This window comes from Eptatretus burgeri, chromosome 12, assembly GCF_056783735.1.
Source record: "Eptatretus burgeri isolate ZD-2024b chromosome 12, Ebu_testis_v1, whole genome shotgun sequence".
In the NCBI taxonomy this organism is placed as follows: Eukaryota; Metazoa; Chordata; class Myxini; order Myxiniformes; family Myxinidae; genus Eptatretus; species Eptatretus burgeri.
In genome coordinates, this window is record NC_140972.1 from 16,267,200 (window position 1) to 16,295,122 (window position 27,923).

Below are 27,923 nucleotides of genomic sequence, written 5' to 3' on the forward strand. Positions count from 1 at the left end.
GTTTTTCTCCACAACCGCTTGTCAGATTGAGACAAAATTTTCACCATAGGAGTGACTAATGTAGAATCTTTAGTTCTAAATACAAGGGTATGTTCTTTTGAACATACGAGTCCCCTAGGACCACCAGGTGGCGCCATGAATAGATACACAGCGGTAGGTGCTGCCGCTAGGCGAGTCGATGTTTAGCAGCGTCATCATGGTTGGCGTCTCGCAATATAATATATTAGCGCGATTAAAAATACCGTTTTTTCCTCGCATCTTCATGTCTGTCAAAAAACCAGTGTCAAGGTGCACAACTACAGCTCATAACCTATCCATTGAGGTGTTTTTCGCCGTCCCCCCCCCCCCCCGCTTTCCCGTTTTCACGCCACTGTCCACACAAAATTCATCAATCAAATCTATACAGAGTCCGGGGGACTCAATTATGATGTCATATGTCATGTGGTGTGGCAGCCATGTTGGAAAAACAGAAAAACTGGACCTTTTGTAGCTCTAATACCACACCAAGGGAAATAAATATTGAAACTTGGCACATATCAAGTACTCGTTATGGGGAATAAGTGATTTTTTTTTTAAATGACATAATTGCATATGTAGAATACATGTAGATCAGTATAAAAATTTGAGGGTGATTTCGGGATAAAATGGTCCACAGAAAAAAAAAATTGATGAAATCATTAGTCATGTGATTCGGCAACCGTTTTTATCCCCGCCGCATGGCGGAAGGGGGATATTGTTGTCACCCGGGTCGTCCGTCCGTCCGTTCGGGCGTTAACATTTATAGCTGTGAGTGCGATAACTCGTAAACTGTTCGCCATATCGATTTGAAATTTGGGTCACATATGTACCACCTGAAAAGGAAGAACCCTATTGATTTTGGGCATGGCCGGACCCAAGATGGCCGACTGGGGTGGCCATCTTGAAAAAAATGTTTTTTGTAATAAATGGAAAACTGCTTATCTGATTTCAATTTTTTTTGGTTACTACGTTCCTCACCCCTGAGGAACTTTTTCCAACATGGTTTCGGCCCGCTCGGACATCCAATATGGCCACCAGGCAGCCATGTTGAAAAAAACGACGTTATCGCGATATAGGCTCTAATTTTTTTTCTTTTCTGATGTAACTTGCTGGAAATGTAGGTAATGGGACGAAGTAGGTTGCTATTGAATTTCGGCCATTTCGAACATCAAATATGGCCGCCAGGCAGCCATCTTCAAAAATGACATTATCGTGAAATAGGCCCTAAATTTTTTTCTTTTCCAACAAAACTTGCTTGGAGGGTAGGTAATGGGACGAAGTAGGGAGACATGATGACCAAATGGTGTCTTGTTTCCAATTCACCTCCCTCATTATCTGGAATATGTATGACCTTTTTCAATGGCGGGGGATTCCCCATCTATGATGGGTATGTTTTATTATTATGATTATGATTATTTTTTAACCTTCAAAAATCTTTTTCTCTGAAGTGGCTGAACAGATTGAGGCAAAACTTTACACATATGATCGCCTAACCATGAGGAACAAAAAGTTCACACATATGACATCATAGGTCACATTGTTTGGCAGCCATATTGGATTTACCCTAAAGGAGGAGATTGGGACCATATTCTGTGCAGAGCATTGGTGCTGCTTAAACAGTCTCCTTGGCTATTGGGCACAATCCTGGACGGGTCACCACTCTAACACAGTATTCCAGCATGCTGGCACTCATTTTGCTGACTTCGGAAGGATGACAGGCTGAGTCAACCCCATCTGGTGTTAATTCAACGGTATGACAGGAGCTTAAACTCAAGACCATGGAATCTTCAGCTATTGACCTTAACGGTTAAGCTAACACAAGGCCTTAACTGCTTAATCAATTGATGTGAAATTCCACACTTATGATATTAGTAGTGATGGGGGAATGTATGCTTTAAATTTCAACCTGATTGGATACATGGTCTGGCAGCCAGGATTATTTAAGTTTTTTTTTTGATATATGTTCTTTTTGATGTTTTTTGGCTTTTTAAAATTTATTTAAGCCTTTTAAAATAAGAGGCTAAGATTTTAAAATAAGATAAAAAAAAATAAGGCACTTTGCTGTGCCTGGATGGGTTTGAGGGTAGCAAAGTAGCATCTGAAACCTGAATCCTATCCAGGTTCCTCCTGATGACTTCATCTTTGCTTTTTGCTTGTTCGGGCTCCTTCTGATGACTCCAATGCAGGACTGTACCTATTTGGTCTTCCATTTGATTTGAATTGAATTTATTTTAATCCCATTCTAAATTCAATTGAATAATAATAAAAAAAACGTCATGGGTCTGGATCAGGTGTCCAATCAAAGTGGGCTTGCATCAAAGCAGGACATCTTGGTACCTGGTCATCACTGCCAGCAGTTGTATAGTGGCATTTCTAATTTTGTCTCTTATTACCTCCGCCACTTAAGTTGAAGGAGGTTATGGTTTCACCCCTTTCTGTGTGTGTGTGTGTTTGTGTACAGGTTTATCTCAAAATGTTGTGGACGGATTTGGATGAAAGTTTGTGGACATGTTGGGTGTGTGACAAGGAGCAATCGATTCAATTTTGGTGAAGATCCAAATCGGACTATGATAATTTTTTTCAGTGATTCTTCACCATTGAGAGATGGGGCTCAAAAACGATATATATATATATATATATATATATATATATATATATATATATATATATATATATATATATATATATATATATATATATATATATATATATATATATATATCATGATATTTCAAAAATGTATTGGGCCAGATATGTTCTCGTGGTATTACGGGGCGGAGGTATGTGCTCTACCGAGTGCCCTTCTCATTAATTATATAATACAACAGTACACAAACACCACACAAAACAAGTCCCGGCGAGGGTCAGCAATCTCTGATTACTCTGTTTCTTGTTCGACATGTTTTTCCATAGGAGAGATTCGAAATTCAGAGCCGACTGAGCAAAATGAAACTGTCCTTCCTGAACCAATGCCCCGCCTTCCTGAATGTTGTCCAAAGCATTTCACTCCAAGCCAACTGACCTCATTTGCTGGCCCATCATGTTCCCGTCGTACACTGCCTGGTCAGAATGGCCAGATGTGCTCATTCTCCGATGGCTCTACAACTGCTTGCCAGGCATTGTCATCTTCAGTTTTACTCAACAGGGCAGTCCATGGTCGGCAGCAACGTGACCAGGTTTGTTCCACGACTCACAATCTGCAACTGACCTCACTCATTGGTGGAGAGAACATAAGTGCACACAACACCAGTGTTAAGTTCATTGTCACCGAATGTCCTGTTAAATGATATTGCCGTACCTTTAAAGGATGTAACTGGTTACGTTTTTTAATGCAGACCGACTTAAAGCAAAAGTTAATTTTCACTTAAATACTAATTTTGCTATTCCTGTTTACATTTTTTTTTTTCTACAAAATGTGAGCATGTTGGTTGATGTAGCAGTGTAATGTCAGTGAGTAACCTTCTCTTTGTATTTGGTGTGTTTACGTGACTTTTACATGGTGCAACAAACAATACCTGATTATATACAGTAGATATGAAACCTCCAAGCTTGGTAGAACAGAAAGGCACAGTTCGTGTCCCATAATTATCAGCGGAAGCTGCGAGCAACAATGTCCTTCTACCATGTGAGCATATTACCTCTGCCTTACTTCCCTACCAACCAGGAGGTGGGGTTGCGGTTGTGCTTAACAATAAACCAAAACGAGGTCAGCCCTTCTGACCTGATAAATGCACCATGAGCGCATGCATATCGCTTTGCTTCCTGCCCAGATAGCTTCAGCAGCACACACCTCAGTGTATTTTAAAGAACGAGGCTTAACCGTCAAGGTAAAGGACAGTGGAGTCACCAACCATGGTTTCGCCATTGTTGGAGATCATCAGGACGATGCACCACATCATCGTTTACTTGTAACCATGCGAGCTAGTCGGCTTAATACTGTCGTGTCCAGTGGGTCGAGCCCCTACCTGGACGGATGGACAAACGGTTCTCTTGGAGGCTTACAGCTGAGATTCTCGGAGATTATGGTGCACGCGTGAAGGAAAGGGCGGCAAAGGACGGAGGCACATGGGTTGTACTCGAACCCACAACAGATACATGGACACCAGCAAATTAAATTAACTAGAAGCACCCGCTCCCTACGGGAGCCGTCAAGGGGGTCATGTTATTATATTTCCTAGAAGCACCCACTCCCTACGGGAGCCGTCAAGGGGTCATGTTATTATATTTATGCCTATTTTACTCAAAGGGGTCCCAGGATTACACACCCAAAAAATGGTTGTGATTGGTTCAGCCGTTTTTTCGGTACCTGGGAACAGACAGATGGACAGACGGTGAATTATAGTAAGATAATGATTTAATAAACAGAAAATCAACAGTTAAAATGGAAACAAATCAAGACGTGAGGTAACCTAAATCTAATTTTGAAGCGCCTCCACACACACTTAAATACAAACAAGAGGACTGAAACTGTGGTCGTCTCCAGACAGTGTTTAATATGACTGTGCTGGCTTGGCGAGCCATGAGCGATCGGTTATAACAAACATCACCCGGAGACGCCTGGAATGTCACAATGTCTGAATTGGACAAATTAATACTTTTTTTTTTTAAAGCTGTTGGAAGTGCTGCTGAGGTCAATTAAAAAGTTCAAATTTTGAAATTACACTCAGGTTAAGAGATTCTAGAGCTTCTTGCATTTGCAGAAATTAAACAAAGCTATGAACACTGGCGTCTCCTGGCGTTTATAAGCATTGCTATGTATCTAGCAATTTGTGGGCATGATGATGAGGCATTCAGTGACATAAGCGTGCGCCAAACCATCAGGTACACCTCAGTGCCGCCAGGAGTTGGCGCTGAGCTGACCCCCCCCATCCCATTCTTGCAAGGGTGTGGGGTGGGGAACTCCTCCCCTCTCCCTCATCATACTGGCACCTAATTCGGGCCTGGCCCAGAGCACTGCACGGGTCTCAAGGCTGTGAAGGCGCTCCAGTACCCCCGAATGATTGCCGCTTGGGGGGGGGGGGTCAACCCCCCTTGCCGATTTCCAATGGGTCCAGAGCCACTGTAGCTGCCCGTGATGTGCCCAGCGATGGTTCCTGGTGAAATTCACCAGCGCTTCATGGGATCTGCACCCATCAGGATGTAGTCCATGACCTGACGGGTCATCATTCCCATCATCAGATGCATCCCAATGTGGTCATCACGAGCATCGTCACAGCCGTGAAACCAAGCAGTTTTTGAGGCCTTTGAACTCGCTTATTTGTTTTTACATCGCATAAACAATTAATCTTGCAAGCCAAATATCATCTATATGCGTCAAGCAAGATATTGAGTCCGCTGTGTTGTCATTAACAATAGCTTGTTATTACCATGCTTTTTTGGGGGGTGGGGGGGAGAAACAGGGGATATTGTAATCGGGTATGTCTGTCTGTCTTATCTTCTAAACGGTTGGGCATAAATTCATCACACTTGGTAGTTATGATCACTACATGGCATGAATGTGCAAGAGCAGCATCATTTTTGGCTCCACCCCCCTGGGGCCGGGTTAAAAGTCCCATTTTTATCCATTTAAAAAAAAAGAAACCATATATGCAATCAACATTGAGGGATGCATGAAATAATGTCACGATTTTTTATTTTATTTCACCCCAGTCCATGCCCCGGCGAGTGGGGGGACCTGGGGTCACAGGGGTCCAAACGGTGAAAAAAAAATTAACTCAAAATTTGACATGGGGTCATTCCTGGTGAAACCTTTTTGCCATCCTTGAACCTTGCTTTAGGTGGGAAGTGTGGGGATTTGCGATGGCATGCCATCGACCGCTCTAGTATTATAATACTAGAGTATTATAATACTAGCTCTAGTACAATAATTATTGTTGGTTTTTTTTGTGATTTATATGTATCAAAATGAAAAGACCGCTGTGCTCAAGTGCAAGTGTGCCTTGTCTCAGTTATCATATGGTGAATTAGCAGTTTGAGGCTCTTGGAGTTTGTGATCCTGAAGGATGTTGGACAAGGACGTTACTAAACTGCGTACTCATACTTTTTTTCATAAATTGCACAAACCTTTGGGAAAAATAGGCAAATCTGTTTAATATCTGCTATTTTAAGGTACTTGCTCTGATGGGAACACCAAACAGGCTCACATAAATGGACTTTTGCTTTTGTTCTTATTAAAATATTTGTGTTTTGTGGTACTTCGGACCTCGATTTTCGCGAACCCCGTGTATTCGCGGTTTATAAAATGTGACCTGCTTTGACATTCGTGGCTCTGTGCTTCGTGTATTTGAAGGTTTTTTTTTAGTGGGTGTATTCACGGTTTTTCCTCATGAATCACGAACCGCTGAGAACCTATCGCCCCTTTTTCCATTGAAACAATGCCCCGACATTCACGGATTCGACATTCGCGGCATTTTTCAGGAATGTATTCCCCGTGAATAGCGGGCTCCGACAGTATTGTGTTGTGTTATGTTCCCAGAAGTTTCCCGCCTCTCGAAGTGTCGGAACCCGATTAAGTATATTGTTGTATTTGTGGGGTAGATGGAGGAATTTTATAGGAACGATAGGATTGTCGAGTTGCTTGGTCCATGGACGTGTCGGAGATATCACAACATAATTTAAGTAGGGAAACTGCTGTTAAATTAGGTAGGGTTGAAGGATAATTTCTCCCAGAATGTGACAGCCCCCTATGACTTTTTCCTATGTTTTGGCATTTCAAGATCAGTGCTAAAAAGGGATCACGTCCTTAAAATTGAGCTGCACGTCCAAGCAGGCAAGAAACCCCACCTCCAGGGGTGACAGCTAGCAAACCACGCCCCCGGAGTGGATGATTGATGGGTGTGACATTAGAGTGGAGGGGAGTTAGGTTCAGATCACAGTCGGTACCATGAGGTTCGGAGCGGGACAGGAGCGAGAGAGGCAGGGGATGGCGGTTGGAAGAGAAGGGCATTACGACTGGCTTTCCCTCGACACGGTGAAGAAGGCTGCATGATTCTCGTGTTTGTGCTGAGGCGAACTTGCCCGCGTGATGGAGCAAGACACTAGCCATTGACTGTTGGCTGGGTCATGTGAGACTAACCTCGAAGGTTTGTGTTGTGCCACTGGGGAGAGAGACGGCACCATTTTGCAGAGCAGTGGCGTCAGCAAGTGCGATCGATCGAAAGAAGTTGCACGGCAAGTTCTGAGCCCTGGTGTTGAGTATCACCGCCCGAATTGCCACCTGTACGTTTTTCCGCCCAGAGAGTGGCTTAGCACCATTTTGGGTGCATTTTTCCCATGCAGTGACGAAGCGGTTAGTTGAACATCAAGCTCCAGAAAATAAACTCTGGGCACACAGCTACGTGCCGGGATAAAGGAGGGATTTTTCTTTTATTATTCTGTCCCCTTGTCTGTATTAAAGTCTGTGTGGAGGCACCTCAAATCGTAATGTAGGTTTATTATTACCCTTTGAATTATTACCATTGTAAATAGTTGATTTATTTTAATTAAACCCCACATTTATTTCAGTTGTTTGTGTTGTCTATTTGTCATGTGTTTGAGTATAAACGCTTGTGCTACTGTCCTGGTGAACACCTCTGGTACGCGTGCTTTACCGCCCTCCTATCCTGTGCACACCAATAATGTCCAGGAATCTCTGCTGTAAGCCTCAAAGGGAAATTGTTCGGCTATCCATCCAGGTAGCTATCAGGCTAACAATAACAATATATTTGCTTCAACTTTATTATTTATAATTATGAAAAATTATTGAATCTGTTCTTATTTTCTATTTTCCATCTATAAAACTAGTTGTGGGAATGGAATGCATCAACTATCGAACTGTGATCAAATATTTGCATTTCAAAGGAATCTTCAGTAGCTTCTTCTTTGTTCAAATGCAGCAGAAGGCATCGTTGGCTGAGGACCCGACTGTGCCGCTGATGTAATACCCTCTGCTTGTTCCAGCAGGAATTTGGATTTTGGCCATGGTGCTGGCGATAGCTCTCCTACTCTTAGTGAAGGACATCTTTTAACATGGGATCTTTAACGTCCACCAACGAATGCCAGCAGATAGGACACCCAGTTTAATGTCCATCCGAGGGACAATACACACAATATTGAATCACTGCCTTTGAAACACCAAGATGGCAGTTTATAGCTGGATCGGGATTCTAACCCAGGTTATACATCTTAGAAGTGATTGTGCATACCTCTAGGCCATCCTGTCTCCCCATCTCAAAGGAATAATCACACCCAAGATAGCCTGTCATACAGCCAAGTTAAGTAGTTGTCTGCTGGATTCAATGGTTGCAGATTAAGCACAGGGCGACAAACTCAGGTGACATCTGAAGAAACGGTGAATGCTGTTCATGACTCGGTGAATGCTTTTCATGACTCGTGATGGCATACAGGCGTATCACCACCAGACAATTAACCTGTGTCCATGATATTAGCAATATTTTCAGTTGAAACGATTTTGCTTCTAAATCTAAACGAGAGCAAGGTCTCGGAAAGGTGGTGCTCAACAATGTAACTGCACTGGAGCAGAAGAGGGCCAGGATGCAAATTTCACATCAACGTGTTGGTGAATTTGAATGCAATCCACAGGCTTTCTTTGGCCATATTGTGACCTAGGATGAAACCTGGGTAGACCACTTTGATTCTGAATCAAAAGAACAAAGTAAACGGTGGAAAACCACAAGTTATTCGTCTGCACCCTTCCAATAATTTCAAGACTGCTGCCTCCGGCGGCAAGGTCATAGCATTAGTTTTCTGCGACTGTGAAGGTATTGTCATGGTAGACTACCTGCATAAAGGTATGACTATCATGGCCAAATTATGCAAAATAATTATGCCATCTTCGGAAATATATGATGAAAAATACCTCCTGAAAGCTCACAAGAGTTGGTCTGGCTTCTCCAGGAAAATGCATCTGCACATCCCATACACGTTGCAGTGGATACTCCAAAGAATTGTGCCATGCGAATTCTTTCACATCCTGCTTGTTCACTTGATCTCACTTCCTCAAACGTCTACCTTTTCCCCCAGACTGGAATCTGAGCTCAAGAGTGAAGATATTTGTCTCCGATGAGGCTGTCATTGCTGCCGTAGAGAGGTTTTCAGGGTAGAAGGATGGACGTTTGTTTTGAGACGAGATAACATTGCTAGAGCGACGTTCGATAAATTGCCTTGAAGTCAAGGATGATGTTGAAAAATAATGTTATCAACTTCAAATAGAATGTTCTTTCCTGGTCATTCTGTAAATTCTCTGGAATAAACTTGGGACCATGGTTCGAGTCTACAGTTTTTGCTTTTGGGTTTTTTTTGTATCTTTAAAAAGAAAATATATTTATTTCACATTAATGCACTGGTATTTGTGATTTTTTTTTTTTTTAACCCACATCTCTTTCATAGTCAGAAGCATCTGGTGTCTTGTCCCATTTAACTTGATTACCAGCATCATCAAGTTATATTCAGTATTGTATGTACTGCACTTAAGATTGGTGCCATGCATTCTCCCTTATTCTGACCCCCCATGTGCACCCACCCTGTTTGCAGCAGACCGACCCAGTGGATCTTAGCAACTCTGCCTCCGGATGCCAGATTCAAAGTACAGTCCCTATACCTGGATCTCCATTGGCTTGCGGTCAGGCAGAGAACCCACGCTGCCGATTTCAGGGATGGAGCTCTGGCAGCACCATTATACCCTCTACTCATGAGGAGTGGTTAAACGGTCAGTCAGCAGTCCCAGCACGCAACATGCATAGTCTGTCATCTTCCCACGAAAGATTGCTGGGTGAGAAAAGGTGTGGTGGTGCTAACATTGGCAATAGCAGTGGGCATAGCATTCGTGGAATCTTGCAGCCTGAATCGGATAGCTTCACCAGACATATGGATGGCGAGATCAGTGGGAGGAACAGTGTAGTCAATGACCTCACCCACTTGCGATGGCAAGATGGTATAATCTTGCCACCACCAGTACCACTCTTTCCAGCACCTCCAGCACCACCGGCACCCTTTCTTAATAGGCAACTGACCAGAACAACTGATTCGCGTGATTGGCATCCACCCTCAGCTGATACCTCTGAACTGAATAGAGATTCAGCACGGTGTGACAATTATTTCCTGAGGTCGAATGGTCTGCTACACGATCCACTGGCAGGAATCCCTCCCCTTGACAGGCCTCCACTGCCTGATATTGAACCATTGGTCTTGGAGGCAGTAGCCCGACCCCGCATTGAGCCACGGCATGACCAGATGGATCCAGGAATTAACTCGGCGGTTGCATATGGGCATCTTGCAACAAGTCAGCCGGTGGTGCCTCAAAGCCACAACCTTCTTCCACCTACATGTGAGTTTTCCCGATTACAATGCTCGCTATTGGCCTGATACACTACTGGTTTGTGAGGCTTCTCCAAAGAAAGTCTCACCTTGTTGCTCAGTTGTTTGTCTTTGTCTTTTTCCCAGTGTAGTTCCGCGATGATAACGTGAAATCCGGCACGGACCTTCACTGTGAAATGTCTCGAGTTGTTTCCCAGGCAATGTTGTCACATTGCCATCATATCCCAAAATGTTCTGTGTTCTCTTCTGATGAAAGCCAAAGTTGTGCAAAGTGTCTGAAATAACCAATTGATTCTTCCTAAATGTCTTCAGTTGTGTTGTTAACCAAGCATTAGTCTAAATTGCTGCATGCTTGTTATATCAAATATGCAATGTCATAGCGACAGGCCTATCAACATTAGGCAATTACCCTGTCCATAGCATAAGCAGTCTGAAATGCCGAAATTTTTTTTTTGCAATTCCACAATGGTGTGGTGAAGGTACTGAGTTGAGTGTGCATGTTATGTCTTGCTTTTCATTCTACGATTTATGATTTCATTTACTGTACTCATTTGCATTTCCGGTGGTAAATTGGCACCAATTCGTTTTTAATGCCATTAAATAAATGAATACAGTACTTATAATGGCATATATTGAATGATGGAGGGGTTTAAGTAGTTTGGGGGTGGTGGATAGCTCATTGAGTTTTCTTATCTAGTTTTCGATTCTCAAGATAGAATGGGACTTAAAGAAAAATCTGTTCTGGTGTTGTGCTGCCACAGGGCTCCACAGCATTAGATGGGAATGTTTCATCTCCATGTTCAATATCCTTTCAAAAGTAATTTGGCTGTTGTGGACTGTTTCTTTGGGTTGGCAATCTTTGTTTTTCTTCTTGCTACCTCTCATTCATTTCGATTTTATTCTTATTACCAAACCTTAGCTGGGTGACTAATCTGTAGAGAATTAGAACAGCACACGGTAGGTGGAGTGCATACCTCCATCAAGCCAAACAGTTTACATTTGTATCCCACTGATAGGCCGGATCGACACCCATACCTTTACCAAAATCTAATCTGCTTGGTATCTACGCGACTCATCCACTAAGTTTTATCATCATCCACGACGTTTTGAAATATCATGCTATGCATCATTTTTGGCCCTATCTCTCAATGGTGAAGAATAACTTTTAAAAATAAAAAAACTCGATTATCTGGATCCAAATGTTCACCAAAATCAAATCCAATTCGTCCTCGTCACACCCCCAAGCTGTCCACCTAATTTTGTCTGAATCTGACCCATAACTTTTTTAGATATCTTGCTCACAGCAGACAGATGAAAACAACCTCAGTCCACCATCGGTGGCAGAGGTAATTACCAAGTACTCACACCCAGGTACCCAGAAATTCCACAAAATTAAATGTAAGCAACAGTTTGTCACCTTTGGACTTGGTCTACTCAAAACGATATCATCAGCATGGGACAGGCTTCACTTCACAGTCATTGAGGCCTGCAGTGGCCCTTGGGTTTGGGTAGTTTCATCGACCATGAAGTTTCGTTTCTAGTTGTTGCCACTTGTATTCCCTCGAAGTTTTCGTGGCTCCTGGGCACCAGGCAGCCAGAGATGCATGGCAGGTTTAAACGGGCAATTAGATGTGTGTACTGTACTTGTGAACCTAGAAGACCTCAAAATGAAGTTTGAAATCAGATAATCGCAAATTACCTCCTCAAAGCTGGCTTTGAGGGTAGTGTTACCACTAAGATAATGCCATTCACAGTGAAAGACGATACCAACTCATGACTGAAATATCTTTTGTCCGGGAACATAAAGAAGCAGTGGTGTAATCGAGGACGTATGACCCCATTTGTTTGGACAGGTTCTAAGGGCCAGACACTTTCAGATGACAAAGTAGCTTGGAGATAACTGCAAAAGAAAAAAAAAAGTTCTGCATAATAGGAAAGCAATAAATACTTTGCCTCGTGCAGAGATATTTTATTGATGTTCAAAGGTTCACAACGTACAATAAGGGCCTGCTGATTTGTGAAACATGGAGAGGGGGCTGCTTTGTGGTGCTCTCTTTAAACCAAGATGATAAATTTTTGAAAGGAAGAGAAGGGAAGATGACAAAAAAAATTGGGTAGGGGACATGTCAGAGGAGTGCAGGAAAGGAGATAGAGGAGAGGGGCATATATGGAGGTGAAACTTCCTTTGTATTTGTGAATATAATAGAGGGCCCCTAAAGCATTCTAGACTGGATAATTGCCAGGTCCTGGATGGGTTTGGAGGGGAGTAAAAGGGCATATGGGGAGAGCTGGAGGAGGAGGAAGAGGCTGTTAAAATTCCACAATCGTGTAATCTCGAATTGGACAATGTAATTCCTAACCTATTGTGTGTAGTGTCCAGTATCTTGTGCATACTTTGGCGTGCAATTGCGTATATTAGATATCGTGTTCTAATTTCACCGTTTGCTTATAGAAAGCCAAATATATCTGAGGTCAACAGGATTGACGGTTAGGTTTATGAGGCAATAATAGCCAGAGGAAGAAATGATCTTTGAAAGAACGAGTTGAAAGAAGGAATGCTTTGTACACGGGTTACTGGTGACTGGAGAGAATGGAGAGAAGGAAAAGTGAGGGTATGAAGGCAGCCAGCAGGAGTCTCGATTAACATTCCCTATGCTTTGTGGGAGCCTGCACAGCGTGCTCTGACAGATGAACTGTAAGGCATACACAGTCATGGTCTTGGCAGGCCTGGGAGCACGGCGGGTATACTTTGATGGGCCGAGTTCGTGCGACACCAATCACCCTGCAACCATGTCTTGCTCACATTCATCCATCTTTTCCCTCATCGCAAGAAATAGTTGCTTTGTACAGTTACTGAGCATGGAGCTTTTGTACAATTTTAATGTAAAATGCGAGTTCCATGATGTTAGACTGCCCATTTTGCTCTACTCCTTCACACTTCTATCTTTGGTTCCATTGCAGGTGGTCCAATGAGAAGGCCTGGTCACTCGCACCAGCACCAGCACCAGCATCCTTACCCTCTTTCTCACTACCACCATTCAGGGGTGGTGGCGTCCACGGCACCGGCTCCGGTACCGCAGCAGGCCACGACGCACGATTACGGCCTATCTAACACCGGGCATAACTCGTTACTATCGAGCAATCTTCCTCGAGCATTAGGGCCTACGTCTCATCCCACTGTCGCGAGCCTGGGGGCGGGCACCCAAGGTGGCCTGGGACCTCCGAACACACCTACTGCACCACCTCGGCAAAACCTTTACCAGCAATTTCTTGTACAGCAGGGTCTCCGGGAAATCGAACGGGAGCGGGCAATGCCACGAACCAGGTACACAGATCCCGGTAGCAGGCATTAGCATTATTTACGCTACTTTTGCTCAATGTTTGACTTTTATTCTTACTTTCCCAACGTTTTATGTTGAAGAAATCCAAATCTACAAATCTTTCTAGATGTAAGAGAATTGCAATGACATGCTCGTTGTGTGCATTTCATGTTATGGTTGCCTCCATGGCTCGGTGAGCATGAGTTTTACTCAAATGCATGCAGTTTTGATTCTCATATCACGCATGCACCTGCCTGTAACCATAGAGTGCGAGAACGACCCCCGCAGCACCCACACCGCATGCATCCCAACTACGGGCACGGTCAACACATCCATGTACCACAGACCATGGCCGGCCAGGTGCGGCACGGATCAGACTTCGTTTGGTAAGCCTTTCGTCCCATGTTATTCCAGATTGCTACATGTAACAGCTACTGTTTATGGTTTGTGTTTTACCGTATTAACCTTTTTATTAATTAAATATTCTACTATATCCATCCGTTATCCAATAGAAAGTGAGAGGCGCTTACTCGATCGTATAAACTCGGCCAAGTTGATGCCTGTTGTCGTTGGGGTGTCAGGTTGTTACCTCTGCCATCTGTGATGGATGGAGGTTATGTTTTCACCCCTGTCTGTCTGTTTGTTTGCTTGTGTGCAGGATATCTCGAAAGGTTGGGGACAGATTCGGGTGAAATTTGGTGGGCAAGTTGGGTTTGTGACAAGGACGAACTGATTAGATTTTGGTGAAGATCCAGATCGTAGAATATTTTAAGTAATTCTTCACCATTGAGGGATGGGGCCAAAAACGATATATACAGTATGGCCTAATGTATCAAAAAGTTGTGGATGGATTATGACAAAACTTGGTGGATGAGTTGGTTAGGTGACAATAACAAGCCAATTAAATTTTGTTTTTGGAAGGCAGATCTGGCCTATCAGTGGGATACAAAATGTAAACTGTTCAGCTTGGCGGAGGTATGGTCTCAACTGAGTGCCGTTCTAGTTTATTTTTGTCATGGGTTGAAAGTTATTTCAGCAGCTTTGAAGCTTTCCACCAAATGTTACATTTTTAAAATATTTTTTCATTCCTAGATTCATCATCATATTTGTATTGCATTCCTTGAACACCCATCCAAGTACACTCGTAGCCAAACCACCCTCGCAGGGGTTTAAAGGGCCAAACAAAATATGTAACTTCATTTTGGCATTTCTTTTTTGACATCCTCCCCCACCCCCATATATAATACGTGACTCCGTGATTGAGAGCAATGGTGCTTTTTAAAAAAATGTTCACTCTACTTCCATTCTGCAATTCTCTTTTAAACGGTGGCATCTGACAGCTCGGTCAATGAGTTAGTGTTACCTTTCAGCTCCCTCCAAATTTTACAAACTTCTCTTTGAGCTTCCTGCTTTCTTCATTGAGGAAATGCCCTCTCGTAGCCTCAAATTGATGATTCAAATCAAATAATTGGACTAATTTGAGCAAAAACAAGGTTGTTCCAAATTGACATGTCCTGTCGTGTTGAAGGGAAAGCCAGAAATCCAAGATTGCTGTTACATGAAGACTGTATTGAGTGACTGTGGCTCGGATCCCGCCCCCCGTGATACACTGTGATGCTCCGAGAAACACTCCCTACCCCCATGCCCCACAAAAACCATGACATATTTTGTTTTATGGCCTCTGAAGATTGTATCAGGGCAATTTGGGATGGGCACTAAATGCTGCCTTTCAACAGTGCTACTCATCTCCCATGATAGATGATTAAAAACAAACCAAAAAAAAATAGATTTGGTTTCAATTACATTGATATAAAGATAACACAACTTGATGGAAAATACAAATAAAAATAATGGTGATTATATTTATATACGAGGAAATACAACCCGTCGCTTCGCTGGCGGGGGTGTGAAAGGGAGGGGGTGGAGAAAGAGAGAGGGGAGGCAGAGATGACTGAGGGAAGGAAGGGGAAGCTAGGAAGGTGAGAAGAACGAGGAAGAAGGGTTGAATGTGAGAAAAGCGAGGAAGGGGGGGGTGGAGGTGGGGAGAGCGACACCTCATAAAACGTTGCTATACACTGCGGGAAGGAGGGGTGTGTGTCAGAGAGAGAGAGAGAGAGAGAGAGAGAGAGAGAGAGAGAGAGAGAGAGAGAGAGAGAGAGAGAGAGAGAGAGAGAGAGACATAGACACACAGACACACACACAGAGGTGTGGGAGGAGAGTCCTGCATTTTATTCAGAGGGGGGAGCAAGGAGAGGATAGACAGAGTGACGGGGGGGGGGGGGAGGAGGAGGAGGAGGAGGAGGAGGAGGAGAAAAATAAAATCTCATGTCAGAATAGCTGTACACGGAACGACACAACAGAGTTTGTAATGTTAACCACTGGCACATCTGCAAAAACTTTGAGATCCCAGTTCTAGAAAATTTGTGGGAACATTAACCAAAAGCATGGACTGAAAACATGGAAGTACCGCTCACGTCGACCTCATGATCCCATCGAGCGTGAACATCGAAAACAAAGCATTGCGACTAGAAATCAAGAAAATGACCAAATACCAAGAATGAAGTGAAAAGATCCTGGAAGCTGAAGAATGCCAAAGTTGTACCAGTGATAGATGGAGCTCCGGGAATGATGACAAAGAACCTCAGAGGCATCAAAAACCAACTCGGGGAATATTACTACAAACGACCGACGGTTGAGAGCTGTCCAGGGCTCAGTAACTATCTGAAGAGAGCCCTCAGCACAAAACTTTGAGAACAGAATACTTCACAGCTTGGTCCATGAATCATGACTCCTTACTGAAATAAAGGTGGATACTTTGAGGCCAACCTGGGAGGACTTCGTTCCACTTTCTGAAACCCCTATATAGAGATAACAACCAATTACCAATGACCAATAACACACACACTGGTGCCAAATGCCATTGTGGTAATACAGTTTATGTACATACACATCAAGTTAATATTGCAATTGCTTCTGTGTATGTCTGTCTGTCCGTCTCTCTTTCCAGGCCACAAGTTAATTTTATTTCATTTTTTTTTTACCATTTTGGGTTTTATCATGAAATTTTCAACAAACTTATTTTATGAGAATATGGAGAAAAAAAAATGTGAAAGCCCTTATTGGTGAGAAAAATCACCTTTTTTTTGTTGTTTTTGTTTTTAAACAAATTGGGCTTTTGTCATCAAATTTATTGTGCTCGATTATGCAACAAGCCTTTATTATGAGAATATGGAGAATACAAATGAATAAAATGTACATTTAGATGATTTCTCGTTAATACAATTCATACAATACGGGGAAATATTTCCGAGTACCGCTGATGAAATGGTCGCCACACACCAGCACATGTATATTTCTTGTCGTAAACACCTTGCTTTGTCTCCCGTAACTGCGGACGCATTATGCATCTCACAGTGGAAGTGATGTCTTTTGCATACTACTTGTATCTGTCAGTGTTGCAATACAGATCGATTGTAATGCTTTTCATTCTAACACTTCGCCTTCACAGCACTCATGAGACAGTTGTACCGCAGCAGTTGTAGGCGTTGAGGGGGCAGCAGGAAAAGCAAAACAAGTCCTTTATAATTAAAGCACTTCGCTCCATAGTCCGCATCTGTTTGCTCATTTGGCCACGTACGGGCCACAGGTTGAGCACCCCTGCTCGAATGCAATTCTTAGAAAAGGTTGAGTCGATTGGCAAATTCTTATTCTGATGCACTACATCATAAAACACGTGATACTGACAGACATTTTGAAAGTGCATTTCTCAATCCATTGATTGTTTGACACAAATGTTTGATGTCGCAATCTTTACATCACAGGACCATCGTATAGGACTATAGGTGGACCAATTACCTTGAGCAGCAAATGCTCATGCTGAACAGCCCCTCTTTAAAGGGATTTCCTGATTGCGTCATAAAAAGGTGCCTTTTGCACTTGTCTGAGCTTCCTGAGGACTGGTAGGACTGCTCAAAGTTATCATACTTACCTTTTGCTTTGTGTTCTATTCCCAACGGAATTTGATATGACAAACCAGCATCCAACTACTTGGCAGGCAGGGTTTTGCATTGAAGAGTACGTTATCCCCTTGGTGTAGGTATTAAGCTGGCTGTTCTATCCACCAGTTCGTTTGTTTTGATAACTGTTGAAAAGAGGACAACACATGCTGGTACTTGAGAAAATTCTTCCCATAACTACCCTCATGACTTCAGCATCAGTTGTATAGTGAATAAGGAAAGTGGTAGATGGAATTGAATGTAATCGACGTGGACAGTGTTGTGATATCTCTTTTTACAGGAACATGAATATGGAACAAGGGGCTGCAGGACAGGCCAGTTATCCCCAGAGCCATCCAATATACCCCCATCTTCCACACCAGCAGCATGGTGCACTTCGACTTCATCACTTCGCTTTGCCTGTGGTAATGCACTTTCCCAGCTGGGTGGAAGTTTTTCATTTGAATTCAGATCTCATACTAAGCTTTGTTACGGCATCTCGCGAGCCCTAAACTATTCTGAATGTAATCCACCTCCTTTTCCAACAGCACAATTTGCCAATCTTCCCTCTGATTTACATATTCTACCTCGTCATACCAAACTTGTCAGATTTTTCTTTCTACGTTGTCCTATTGTCATGGTTCTTTGAAATCTTTTGATATTTCATGCATTACAAATGAAGATTTTTATTATTATTATTTTAAAAAAAAAATACATTCATATGAGGGATACATGAGCATTCTTCCATTTATGTGTGAGATGCATTCCCAAAAGCCCTTGCGCAAGCTCGGTCCACCGGAGTGCTCATTTCCTCAATATTGACCACAGTCTTGTTGTAGCAACTCTGAAGTTGCACCTTCAATCCTGGAGAATGGTACCATCCCAGCCTCGGCTGGATGTTGGCAAGTTCAAGGATGAGAGAGTAGCTGAGGAGTTTGCGAACAGACAGTGGGGATTTGGGGGGTCTGGGTGCTTTGGTGAATCCTGAAGAGTTGTGGAGTGCCTTCAAGACCACCATCCTTGATGTTGCTGGTGGATGTCTTAGACCTCACCGGAGGGCAATGAAGAATTTTATGTCAAGGGACACTGGATACCATTGACCAGTTGCAGGGCGAGGCTTAATGGCAGAGCTCAGCTGTTCAGGGAGTTGAGGCGTAAAACTATGTGCGCTGAGGGTGGACAAGGAGGCCTATGTGCGAGGAATCTGTAAGGGGGGGGGGGGTAGAGCATCAACTGTGGTCAAGTGATTCTCGTCCTGCTTACAGGGGGATTCGCGCATTGCGTTCCTCCAAGCCCATCCCTCGGTACACTGCAGTTAGAGCGGAGGGTGGTGGGCTCTTGGCAGAGGAGTCTGAAGTGAAGGCCCGCTGGGCCGGTTACTTTGAGAGGCTGTACCAGGCTAATCCACCAGCTGAGTTGGATGTCAGGGGTGTTACTATCCCTATTGCTGACCCTCCAATCAACTGTGACCCACCTTCGTTTGTGGAAACACAGTCTGCGGTGAACCGGTTGAAATGGGGCTGATTTGTGGCATCTGCCTGAGGGATGGCCAGCCAGTGGCCCCTGGAGCGGATGCAGTGAAAGCGGACGCAGCGACGCGCTGCTCTGGCGCATGCTCCCGTACCTGACCTGACCAGTTTCAAGATATCTGGCCAGTTTCATGCGTTGCTGGTCAGGTTTCTTTGCTTGTTGATAGTGTTCCCAAGGTTGCTGTTGAGATTTATTTGCTTGAGCGAGTATGCACCTTCCAAAAATAATTTCCTTGTTCGTCCTGGAAGCGGTCTGCTGCCACTTGCTGCATCCGGAGTCACACAAATATTGTGCAGGTTTGCACACTTCTTAAAGCGTTCAAACCAATCATGACTTGCAGTGAAAGTTTTTGGTTCTGTGCAACTTCCCGCACGTGCTTTTCAAGTCCTCCCACAGTGACTTGGCTTTCTCCTGGATCGTTATCGAACTCTTGGACATGTTTCATTGACTTCGATCCTCAATCCAAATACTTAAGAGTTTCTCCAATATCATGTCTCTACCCTTCATAATTTTACCAGCACTTTCTGGGGTCACACTTTCAGTGCTTAACTTAATTTTTGCTGCCTTGGTAATAATTGCCCTCACCGTCGAGGGAGGTTGCCCGATCACGCGGCCGATGTTCACCCGACACTCCCCACACTCGTGCAATTTCTCATCCAATTTCACGTCCAAACTAATTGCTTTACCAGCCCTCTTGGCAGGAGTACCTGCTGGGGCATTTGCTGGTCGTCTTCCACTTGTGATGAAGGGTTTTGGGAAGGTTTGATGAAAAAGCACTCAACAAGGGTCAAGCAATAACACTTCATACGACAGACAGCGTGAGAGTGAGGCCGAATGGATCGTCCTGGGCATGTGAAGCGATACATGCGTGGTGAGTCAGTGAACCAAGTTGGTGGAATGCACAGCGGGGGAGAGCAGCATAGATGTTGTGGTGCAGCTTGGAGAAATTGACACACCACATCAAAAAACGTAAACATGAAAATTACAGAGTAAATGGAAAAGTTTTCGGTACTTTGTCAATGGCGTCAAGTTGAAAACGGGTTCATAGAATGAACTTAAATATACGATCTTTCTTTAAAATCCTTTGATATGATAAAATAAAATCCTTTGGCATGATGCATTACAAATCGGTTTATTTTTCCTTCCTATTTTTATAAATCAATATGCAGGATATGATATTTTATTTATTTATTTTTTCTCTGTCACCACCTTGGTAGTTGAAATTGTGAAGCTGTCCATGCCACTTCCAGAGCTCTTCATGAAGTCTGTTCATCACTGGTGCATGTCTGAAATCCATGACGCAACAGTGCTCCACGAGCACTCTCAACCCTCCTTTTCCTGGAATTTGTTTGTTTAAACCACATCATCACATACAGCATCAATGACATGTCAGCAGTTCTCCACTTGGAAGCGAATTGAATCCCCAGACTCTGTGGTACCTCAAACTTCCAACCTCGTAGAGTTCTGCTCATTTATTTAATACCTGAAGTCTGGTGTTGGCATAACGGTTAAGGTGGCTTGCTTAAGATCCTGTCACCGTTGAATGAACACCAGGTGGGTTGATTCAGTCTGCCATGCATCCGAGGTCAGCGAAATGAGTACCAGCTTACTGATAATAGGGGCACTGCATCAGCGGCACAACCCCACCCCCAGAAAATGATGCAGCGAAGCAGCCACTAGCTGCGTATGAATAAATAAAAATTTAATACCTGTCCTGGTGATCCTCACTACACTACTGTCTGTTTCCAGTCACTGCCAAACCATTAACCTTAACCTCCTCCCTATTTTCTTCCCGTAGGCTTTGCCTGACATGACAGGGTATGCTGCTCATGGTACATTCTTGTCACGTGGCATTCGCAGTCTTTTCTTCAGCACACAGGTTTGATTTTTGTGCCATTGTTCGCTTTTCAAAGTGCAACGCACACACTGCCGACTGTAAAATCTCTCATAATGATTGATTAGGACAACCTCATGCCTAATGAATACTTCGTTGAGGCTCTGAGTGATGCACTTTGATGGTACAAAAGAATGGTGATGAGGAGAGATGGATACCGATTTGGTGTTTTGCTTGGAGAACCATCCAATCCCTGATAAGTAAAGCAGGCTTCACCGTCCGATACAACTTATCAGGAGAGATCCGAAGCTCAGGTTCTGAATTTGCAAACCCATTAAATTCCCAGTGAACACAAATCAGCATTACCTTCAAATATTCTCTTCAGAACTACCAATTAACACCTTAGGTTTCCAGTCCTTGAAAAATTGATTACTTTAGTACACCAAGCTCAATTTGGCCCTCAAATGCCAAGGTTACCTCTCAGGGGCTCATGCGTAGTTTGTTACTCTGATCCAGCACAAATCATCATGGCTGAAATGAGTCGGGCAGAAGGCCTCAACAGGTATTTATGTGGACCTTTGTTCCATCTCACGTCAGTAATTAATAGGCAATTTCACAAGAACTCAACTGAAGCACACCTTGAGTGTATCGAATATGATGGTATTCAAATTGCAGCAAGGTTGAGTTTCACCTTCGGGCTGGCATGATGGCATAGCGGGTATACACACTCACCTCTGAGCTGTCTAAGCCTGGGTTTGAATCTTGGCCCAGCTATAAACTGTCACCTTATAAGGTTCACAAGCAGGGTGAGTTATCAATATGTATGCCATCCCCCTGATGGACGTTGGGCCTGAAGAGCCCTCTGCCAGCTCGAGTCGTTGATGGGCGTTAAAGATCCCATGGTTTCCTTCAAGAAGTTGGCGAGATATCGCCGGCACCATGAACAAATTACAAATTCCTGCACTTGGTCGAATAACCTGCATCGGAGTGGCGAGACTAGTTCAGGATTTGATCGAGCCTCATAACGTTTCTCGACGAGTCGTGCTGTACCCTGGAGCTGTTTTCACCTGTGTCTGTCTGTCTGTGAGTTAGATATCTCAAAAAGTTATATATGGATTTGTATGAAATTTAGAGGATTTTAAGCCTCGAATTACATGTTACATTGACCTGATCTCCATTTTCATGACAAAATTCGATGCATCATCCCACTAATTATGAAATGGTGATGACGTGTGATATTTCTCCTTTGGAACATACCGAAGTGAACATTGTTTACCGAAGTGTTTGCCATGACGGATTTTTCTTTTTTTCTCTGCAGCATGGTTTAATTATGTCATCTCTGTTTCGCAATTCCACGGCCTGGCTCACACTGCTGTTAGTTACGTCACAAGCACAAATAACATCACCAGAAAGATGTGTATTGTCACATTCCAAAAGGACAGCCTTCCTTCACCTTTTTATGCCTTCACTTATGAAGTCGCTGGAGGCATTATGTTTTCCGGCTGTCCGTCCATGATAAGTTTACGTTACCGCAATAAGTTAAGAATGGCTGAAGGGATCCAAGTTAAACTTGGTGCAAGTATGTGTAATGATGGGGGTGGAGGCATATCTGTCGACGGCGTGACGTCCAAGAGTGCCGTTCTAGTTCCCTTTTGTTTTAATCTGATTATTTTCAGCATCTCCAGCGTGATTGCCAAAACCTCCTTGTGGCAGTAAATCCCAAGAAGCCGCTCTTTTGGTGGTGTTGAAATGGCAGGGGGGGGGGATATATTTTTTTTGTGCCAATGACCTGACCCTTGGGCTTGGGATCCGAGGATCCTGAGTTCAAATCCCACTCGGCTGTTGAATTAATATCAGGTGGGGTTGACTCTGCCTGTCATCCTTCCGAGGTCGGCAAAATGAGTGCCAGCTTGCTGGTATCCTGTCGGGGTGGAAACCTGCCCAGGATTGTGCCCAATAGCCGAGGAGACTGCTTAAGCAGCACCAACACTCTACACAGAGTATGGTCCCAATGGATGGACCTGACCCCGGGTACTACCAACACATACACATGCAAAATTTGGTGGAGATCGGGCCATCCCTGTTTTTCTTGTATGATTTTTTTCATACATCCATACATCTTATTTAATGTAGTTGGATTTGCACAAGTACTGTTTCCATTGCTGGGACCGTTTTGGTTCGTGATGATCCCAATTTATTTTGAGAGCATTTGGGATGATCCACAAAAGGTGGACTGATACCTAATATGGACCAGATCAGGTATGTCAGGCAGACGGTCCTATCCATGAATGCCATTATTGATGAGCCAGTTGGATTGTTACAATATGATAATTATTCTGAGGTCAGCTCGGTTTCCAGAAGCTTAGAATCTTAATTGTTAGTGCTGTTGCCTTCAGCAGACAATGTCCGTGTACTGCCTCTGCAGTACCAGCCGAGTCGTCTCCTCTCGGCATTAACTGCACCCATGTTAAGACTTCTCTGTACGCCTTGTGCAGTCGTTGTATTTTGAACGACCACAGTCCACCAAATTTTCTCGTTGTGCGACTTTTATTTATTCTTTTTGCCGCTAGTCAGTGGCCCTCCAATATAGACATTTCACAGGTAAGAGTGCATGGCGGAATCCACAAATATGATGTTTGGCCGTACTTGCAATTTCTGAAGATGCTGATTTTTTTTTATTTTTTTTTTTTTTGGTTGGCAAATTCCTACTGCAGTTAATTTAGATTGTCGCATAGTTTATTTTATGCAGGCATCCACGATGTATTGTTATCCGGGATAGAGGTGCAACTCATGTGTTTTAGCAGTCCGTTGTCTCTTCCATGTTGCTTTGCAATGATTTATAAGTGCCATCTTCCTTCACTTAGTATTTTTGCATACACTCAGAACGCAGTAGCATAGTGTTAATGATGTGGCTTCATCATTGCAGCCTTAATGCTTTTTGTAATGGTATACCAATATGGTCTTCCGTTCTGCCCTTCTCCCAGCAGGACCTGTTACAGCTGGACCGCTTGGCAAGCGTCAACCGCGGTGCATCACAAAGCACAATTGAAAGGCACACTTATCCCCACAAGTACAAGAAGTGCCTGATCACTGAGAATGATGTCGGTGCTTATGTACGTGCTTTCGCTTATGTACGTAATTACCTCTGCCACTGAAGGTGGACGGAGGTTATGTTTTCACCACTGTCTGTCTGTCTGAGCAGGATATCTCAAAAAGTTATGGATAGATCCTGATGAAACTTGGTCAATCGGTGGGATGTTTGACATGGATGAATTGATTAGATTTTGGTGAAGATCCGGATACCAGAGTTTTTAAAGTGATTCTTCACCATTGAGAGATGGTACCAAAAACAATGTATAACATATCTCGTGAAGGTTATGGAAGGATTTGGAAGAAACTTGGTGGACAGGTTGAGTGTGTGACAAGAACAAGGCAATTAGGTTGTGGATGAGGCCCGGATACAGATCCGGCCTATTAGTGAGACACAAAACGTCTACTGTTCAACTTGGCAGAGGTATGCGTTCTGAGTGCCGTTCCATTTGTAAATGTTCATTTGTCGGCTTTAGATCCACACAAAATCATTGCAACGAACCAAAACTCAGTGTACGTCATCGTTCAGCCAAGATGTTAAACGGGCCTTTTTGATCCTCATCTCAAGATTGTAAAACAATCACAGTACCCCTGAAGAGATTGTTTGGTGTTTAGTCATCTGATTTAGGTACAAACATTTTGTAGATGCTCATGCACATTTGTAGTGCTTTATCAATTTTATTTGATTTTTTTTTGTCCAATTCAGGAAATTGTCTTGCCCTTTGCTGTTTGGATGCCATATATTATTCCAAGAATTGTCACACATGTTCTGGAACCGTTAAGATGTGTTTGTAGTCTTTTGATATTCGAGTAGAGAGCTGTAATTTACCTTGTTTTTCGGTGTACAAGTCGAATTAGATAATTTATATCGACTGCGGTCGTGAGCAAAACTGTCAGGCAGGACAATAGAAGTGTTAATTCCTCCCTGACACTCACAACGCATCGCTAGCTACGGTACTTCCAGGATCATGATTATTAATTAGCTGTCTTGTGCATACAATTTGAATTGCTTTGTTTGACGACCTTGCGGATCAATTATGAATGTAAAGAGTTCTTCATCATGTTTGTTGTCATGTAGAGGTACAGCACATCATGGGCACTCTCTTAAACCATAGATAAGTCGATTCCGAGTAGTAAGCCGAGGCCCGTACTTTCGGGGAAAACAAAGTTTCAACTTGTACTCCAAAAAAAAAAAAAAACCAGAGTTGGTGTCAAAGCCACCCAATGCTCGCCTGTTTATACATTTATCGTTTTTAAAAGACCAGTCTAATAATATTTTTTATAAAGCATTGCAGTGAAGTCTGATCCAAATAATTTTAAAGCAATATATGTATTTGTATATTGTAATCAGTAACAAGAGCGCAAGTGAGCACAATATCCGCCCGAACAAGAAGGTATATACAGAATTATGCTACGACATGGAAAGCAGCATCCTGGTTGCCATGGCAACCACTTGAGATGACAAATGTATGTCGCGATACATTGTCTCCAGTCTGTACCAAATATGAAACGTAAAAGTTGAAAACTTAGAGTGCAGAAAGGAACGGATGGAAAACAGCATCCTGGTTGCCACGGCAACCACTTTAGATGATGAACGTATGTCACAACACAACGTCTCCAGAGTCTGTACCTATGTACCAAATATGAAACATGAAAGTTGAAAAGTTTGGGAGTTAGAGTGTGGACAGGAACGGATGGAAAACAGCATCCTGGTTGCCATGGCAACCACTTTAGATGATGAACGTATGTCACAACACAACGTCTCCAGAGTCTGTACCTATGTACCAAATATGAAACGTGAAAGTTGACAACTTTGGGAGTTAGATTGCGGACAGGAATTGACGGACGGACAGACAGACAGACGGACGACCGGTATCACATTATACGCCCCGATATATATATATATCGGGCGTCTAAAAAAATAGTGTGGGAGATAAAAACATGAGGAAAAAATAACTTGCACCAAAAATTAACATTTTCTCACGGACGCTCACACTGGGGGTATCGCTATCGCTCTCTGTTCTTCGAACAGGTGAGCTAAAAAAAATGACGGTAAGTCGTCGGCGTTTAATGTCTGGTTCACAATGACAATTTGTTGGGATCTTCTTTGTGCCGTGCTTTTATGCTTGACTGTCAGTTTGTGTGCGAACAGAAGAAATCGCAGATGGTCAAGCGTGAGGGAGGAACAGGTGGAGTTGATGACAACGATGAAAAATGTACCATCTGCCTCTCGATTATTGAAGAAGGGGAAGATGTCAGGTAATGGAAAAGAAGATCGTTGCGTCGTTTGAGAGGAACATCGATACCAGTTTCGATACGTTTGTGTGTCAAAATGTGGTTAACGGAGTATTGTCGGAGATGAAATGAAACGTTACATTTCGATTGCACATTGGGACACCGTGTACGATGCATGTTCCGTGCTCAAACGCCTCTGTGCCCTTTCCATCCCACAGGCGACTGCCATGCATGCACTTATTCCATCAACTGTGTGTTGACCAATGGCTGCTTACCAACAAGAGGTGTCCCATTTGCCGGGTGGACATTGAAGCTCAGCTGATCTTTGAAAGCTGACCTGACTGGAAATTCTTCGGCATCATCAAATCCATTGACCAATAATACTGGAATGCGAGTTAAAGTTGGTTTCATCAGTTATATCCCAGTTTTAAAATCGATCTAAAACTAATAAAGTTCTTTACAATTACTTTATTTTCTTTTTCTTTTTAGTACAGATTATCCCCCACCCACCCACAAATGGTTCAGGAGCTATTCTAAAGAAATAAAAAAATAATTATAAACAATTTCTACTGAAAGTTATTGTGTGAACCAATAAGCATTTGTATTCTATAAATTAGCAGGTTAGATTTAGCTCAGCTTTTCAAATTTTATTTTGTGATGGAAGGTCCTGGTGGATGTAAGTGACAGAGGCCAGAAGAAGGCCTTGTATGTACACTGTGCATGACTCAGAATGGACTTTCTATGCTTCCGAGAATACCAGTGTCACAGCCACAGCTTCACAGATGCCAGTTTAAAGATATGGTCCACCCAAGACAGGTTGAGAGTGGCAGGCCGTGGGGCTCAAGGGAATACAGCACTTCTTTCAGGGTTTGGACAGAGAAGTAAACGGAGGTTGGATGGCCAATCCTTCGAGTTTGGCCAACAATACAGCCAGTGGGCCAGAGTCGGCCAGCCAACCTTTCATAACTAGTGCTGATTGGTTGTCGAACATATTACATACTAACAGAGCCGACCCGTCGCTTCGCTGACAGACCAATTAGTCGTCCCGTTTGCCAAAAGATTTGGGCAAGAGGGAGAAGGAAAGTAAGACAAATTTACCTGTGCATAGAGTGTTTTAACCCCTTACCCCCACCTTTCATCCTGATGTGCTTTCCCTTGAGAAATGTCACACACAATGATGGGCTTTGACAGGCCCCTTCAGTTTTTTTTTCATGGGGGGGGGGGGTGGTGGAAAAGGGAAGGAGAACAAATTTACCTGTGCAGAGTGCATTAACCTCAGCATTGCCCAGGTAAATTTAAATTAAACAAGTCTGTAGTCGAGAATGGTTCATGAGCGGTATTTGACGATGTCGATTGTTTCAGAAGTCAAGGATGAGACAATGTGATAATGTTTGACCAAGTTATAAAAATGATCAACATGATGTGGTACGAGTGACAGGTTATTAGCTGCAAAATGTCAAACCCAGTTTCGTTCAACAACTTTCAAAATTTGACCTTTGCATAACCTTTAAAGGTCACAAAACAATGTTGTGGACATTAAAATAAGGAAACAGGATATGTGCTATAGCTTATTGGAGTTAGTTCGTC

General features: G+C 43.2%; 1 protein-coding gene across 11 annotated transcripts in view; it reads left to right on the forward strand.

The window, feature by feature from the left end:
* Positions 1–26,802, forward strand: part of LOC147015161 (uncharacterized) — a 61,772-nt gene extending 34,970 nt beyond the window's left edge. For 3 of the 11 annotated variants that reach the window (XM_085849681.1, XM_085849670.1, XM_085849673.1), the window contains 9 exons: positions 2,932–3,194; positions 9,550–10,342; positions 13,294–13,657; positions 13,919–14,038; positions 17,949–18,072; positions 20,976–21,056; positions 23,996–24,142; positions 26,254–26,360; positions 26,555–26,802. In XM_085849681.1, the coding sequence (XP_085705807.1) occupies positions 2,932–3,194; positions 9,550–10,342; positions 13,294–13,657; positions 13,919–14,038; positions 17,949–18,072; positions 20,976–21,056; positions 23,996–24,142; positions 26,254–26,360; positions 26,555–26,672 (2,117 nt within the window). In that variant the 3' untranslated portion in view covers positions 26,673–26,802. The remainder of the gene's footprint in view (positions 1–2,931; positions 3,195–9,549; positions 10,343–13,293; positions 13,658–13,918; positions 14,039–17,948; positions 18,073–20,975; positions 21,057–23,995; positions 24,143–26,253; positions 26,361–26,554) is intronic. The other 8 variants (XM_085849672.1, XM_085849676.1, XM_085849679.1 and 5 more) reach the window with 8 other exon arrangements.
* The last annotated feature ends 1,121 nt before the right edge of the window (positions 26,803–27,923 follow it).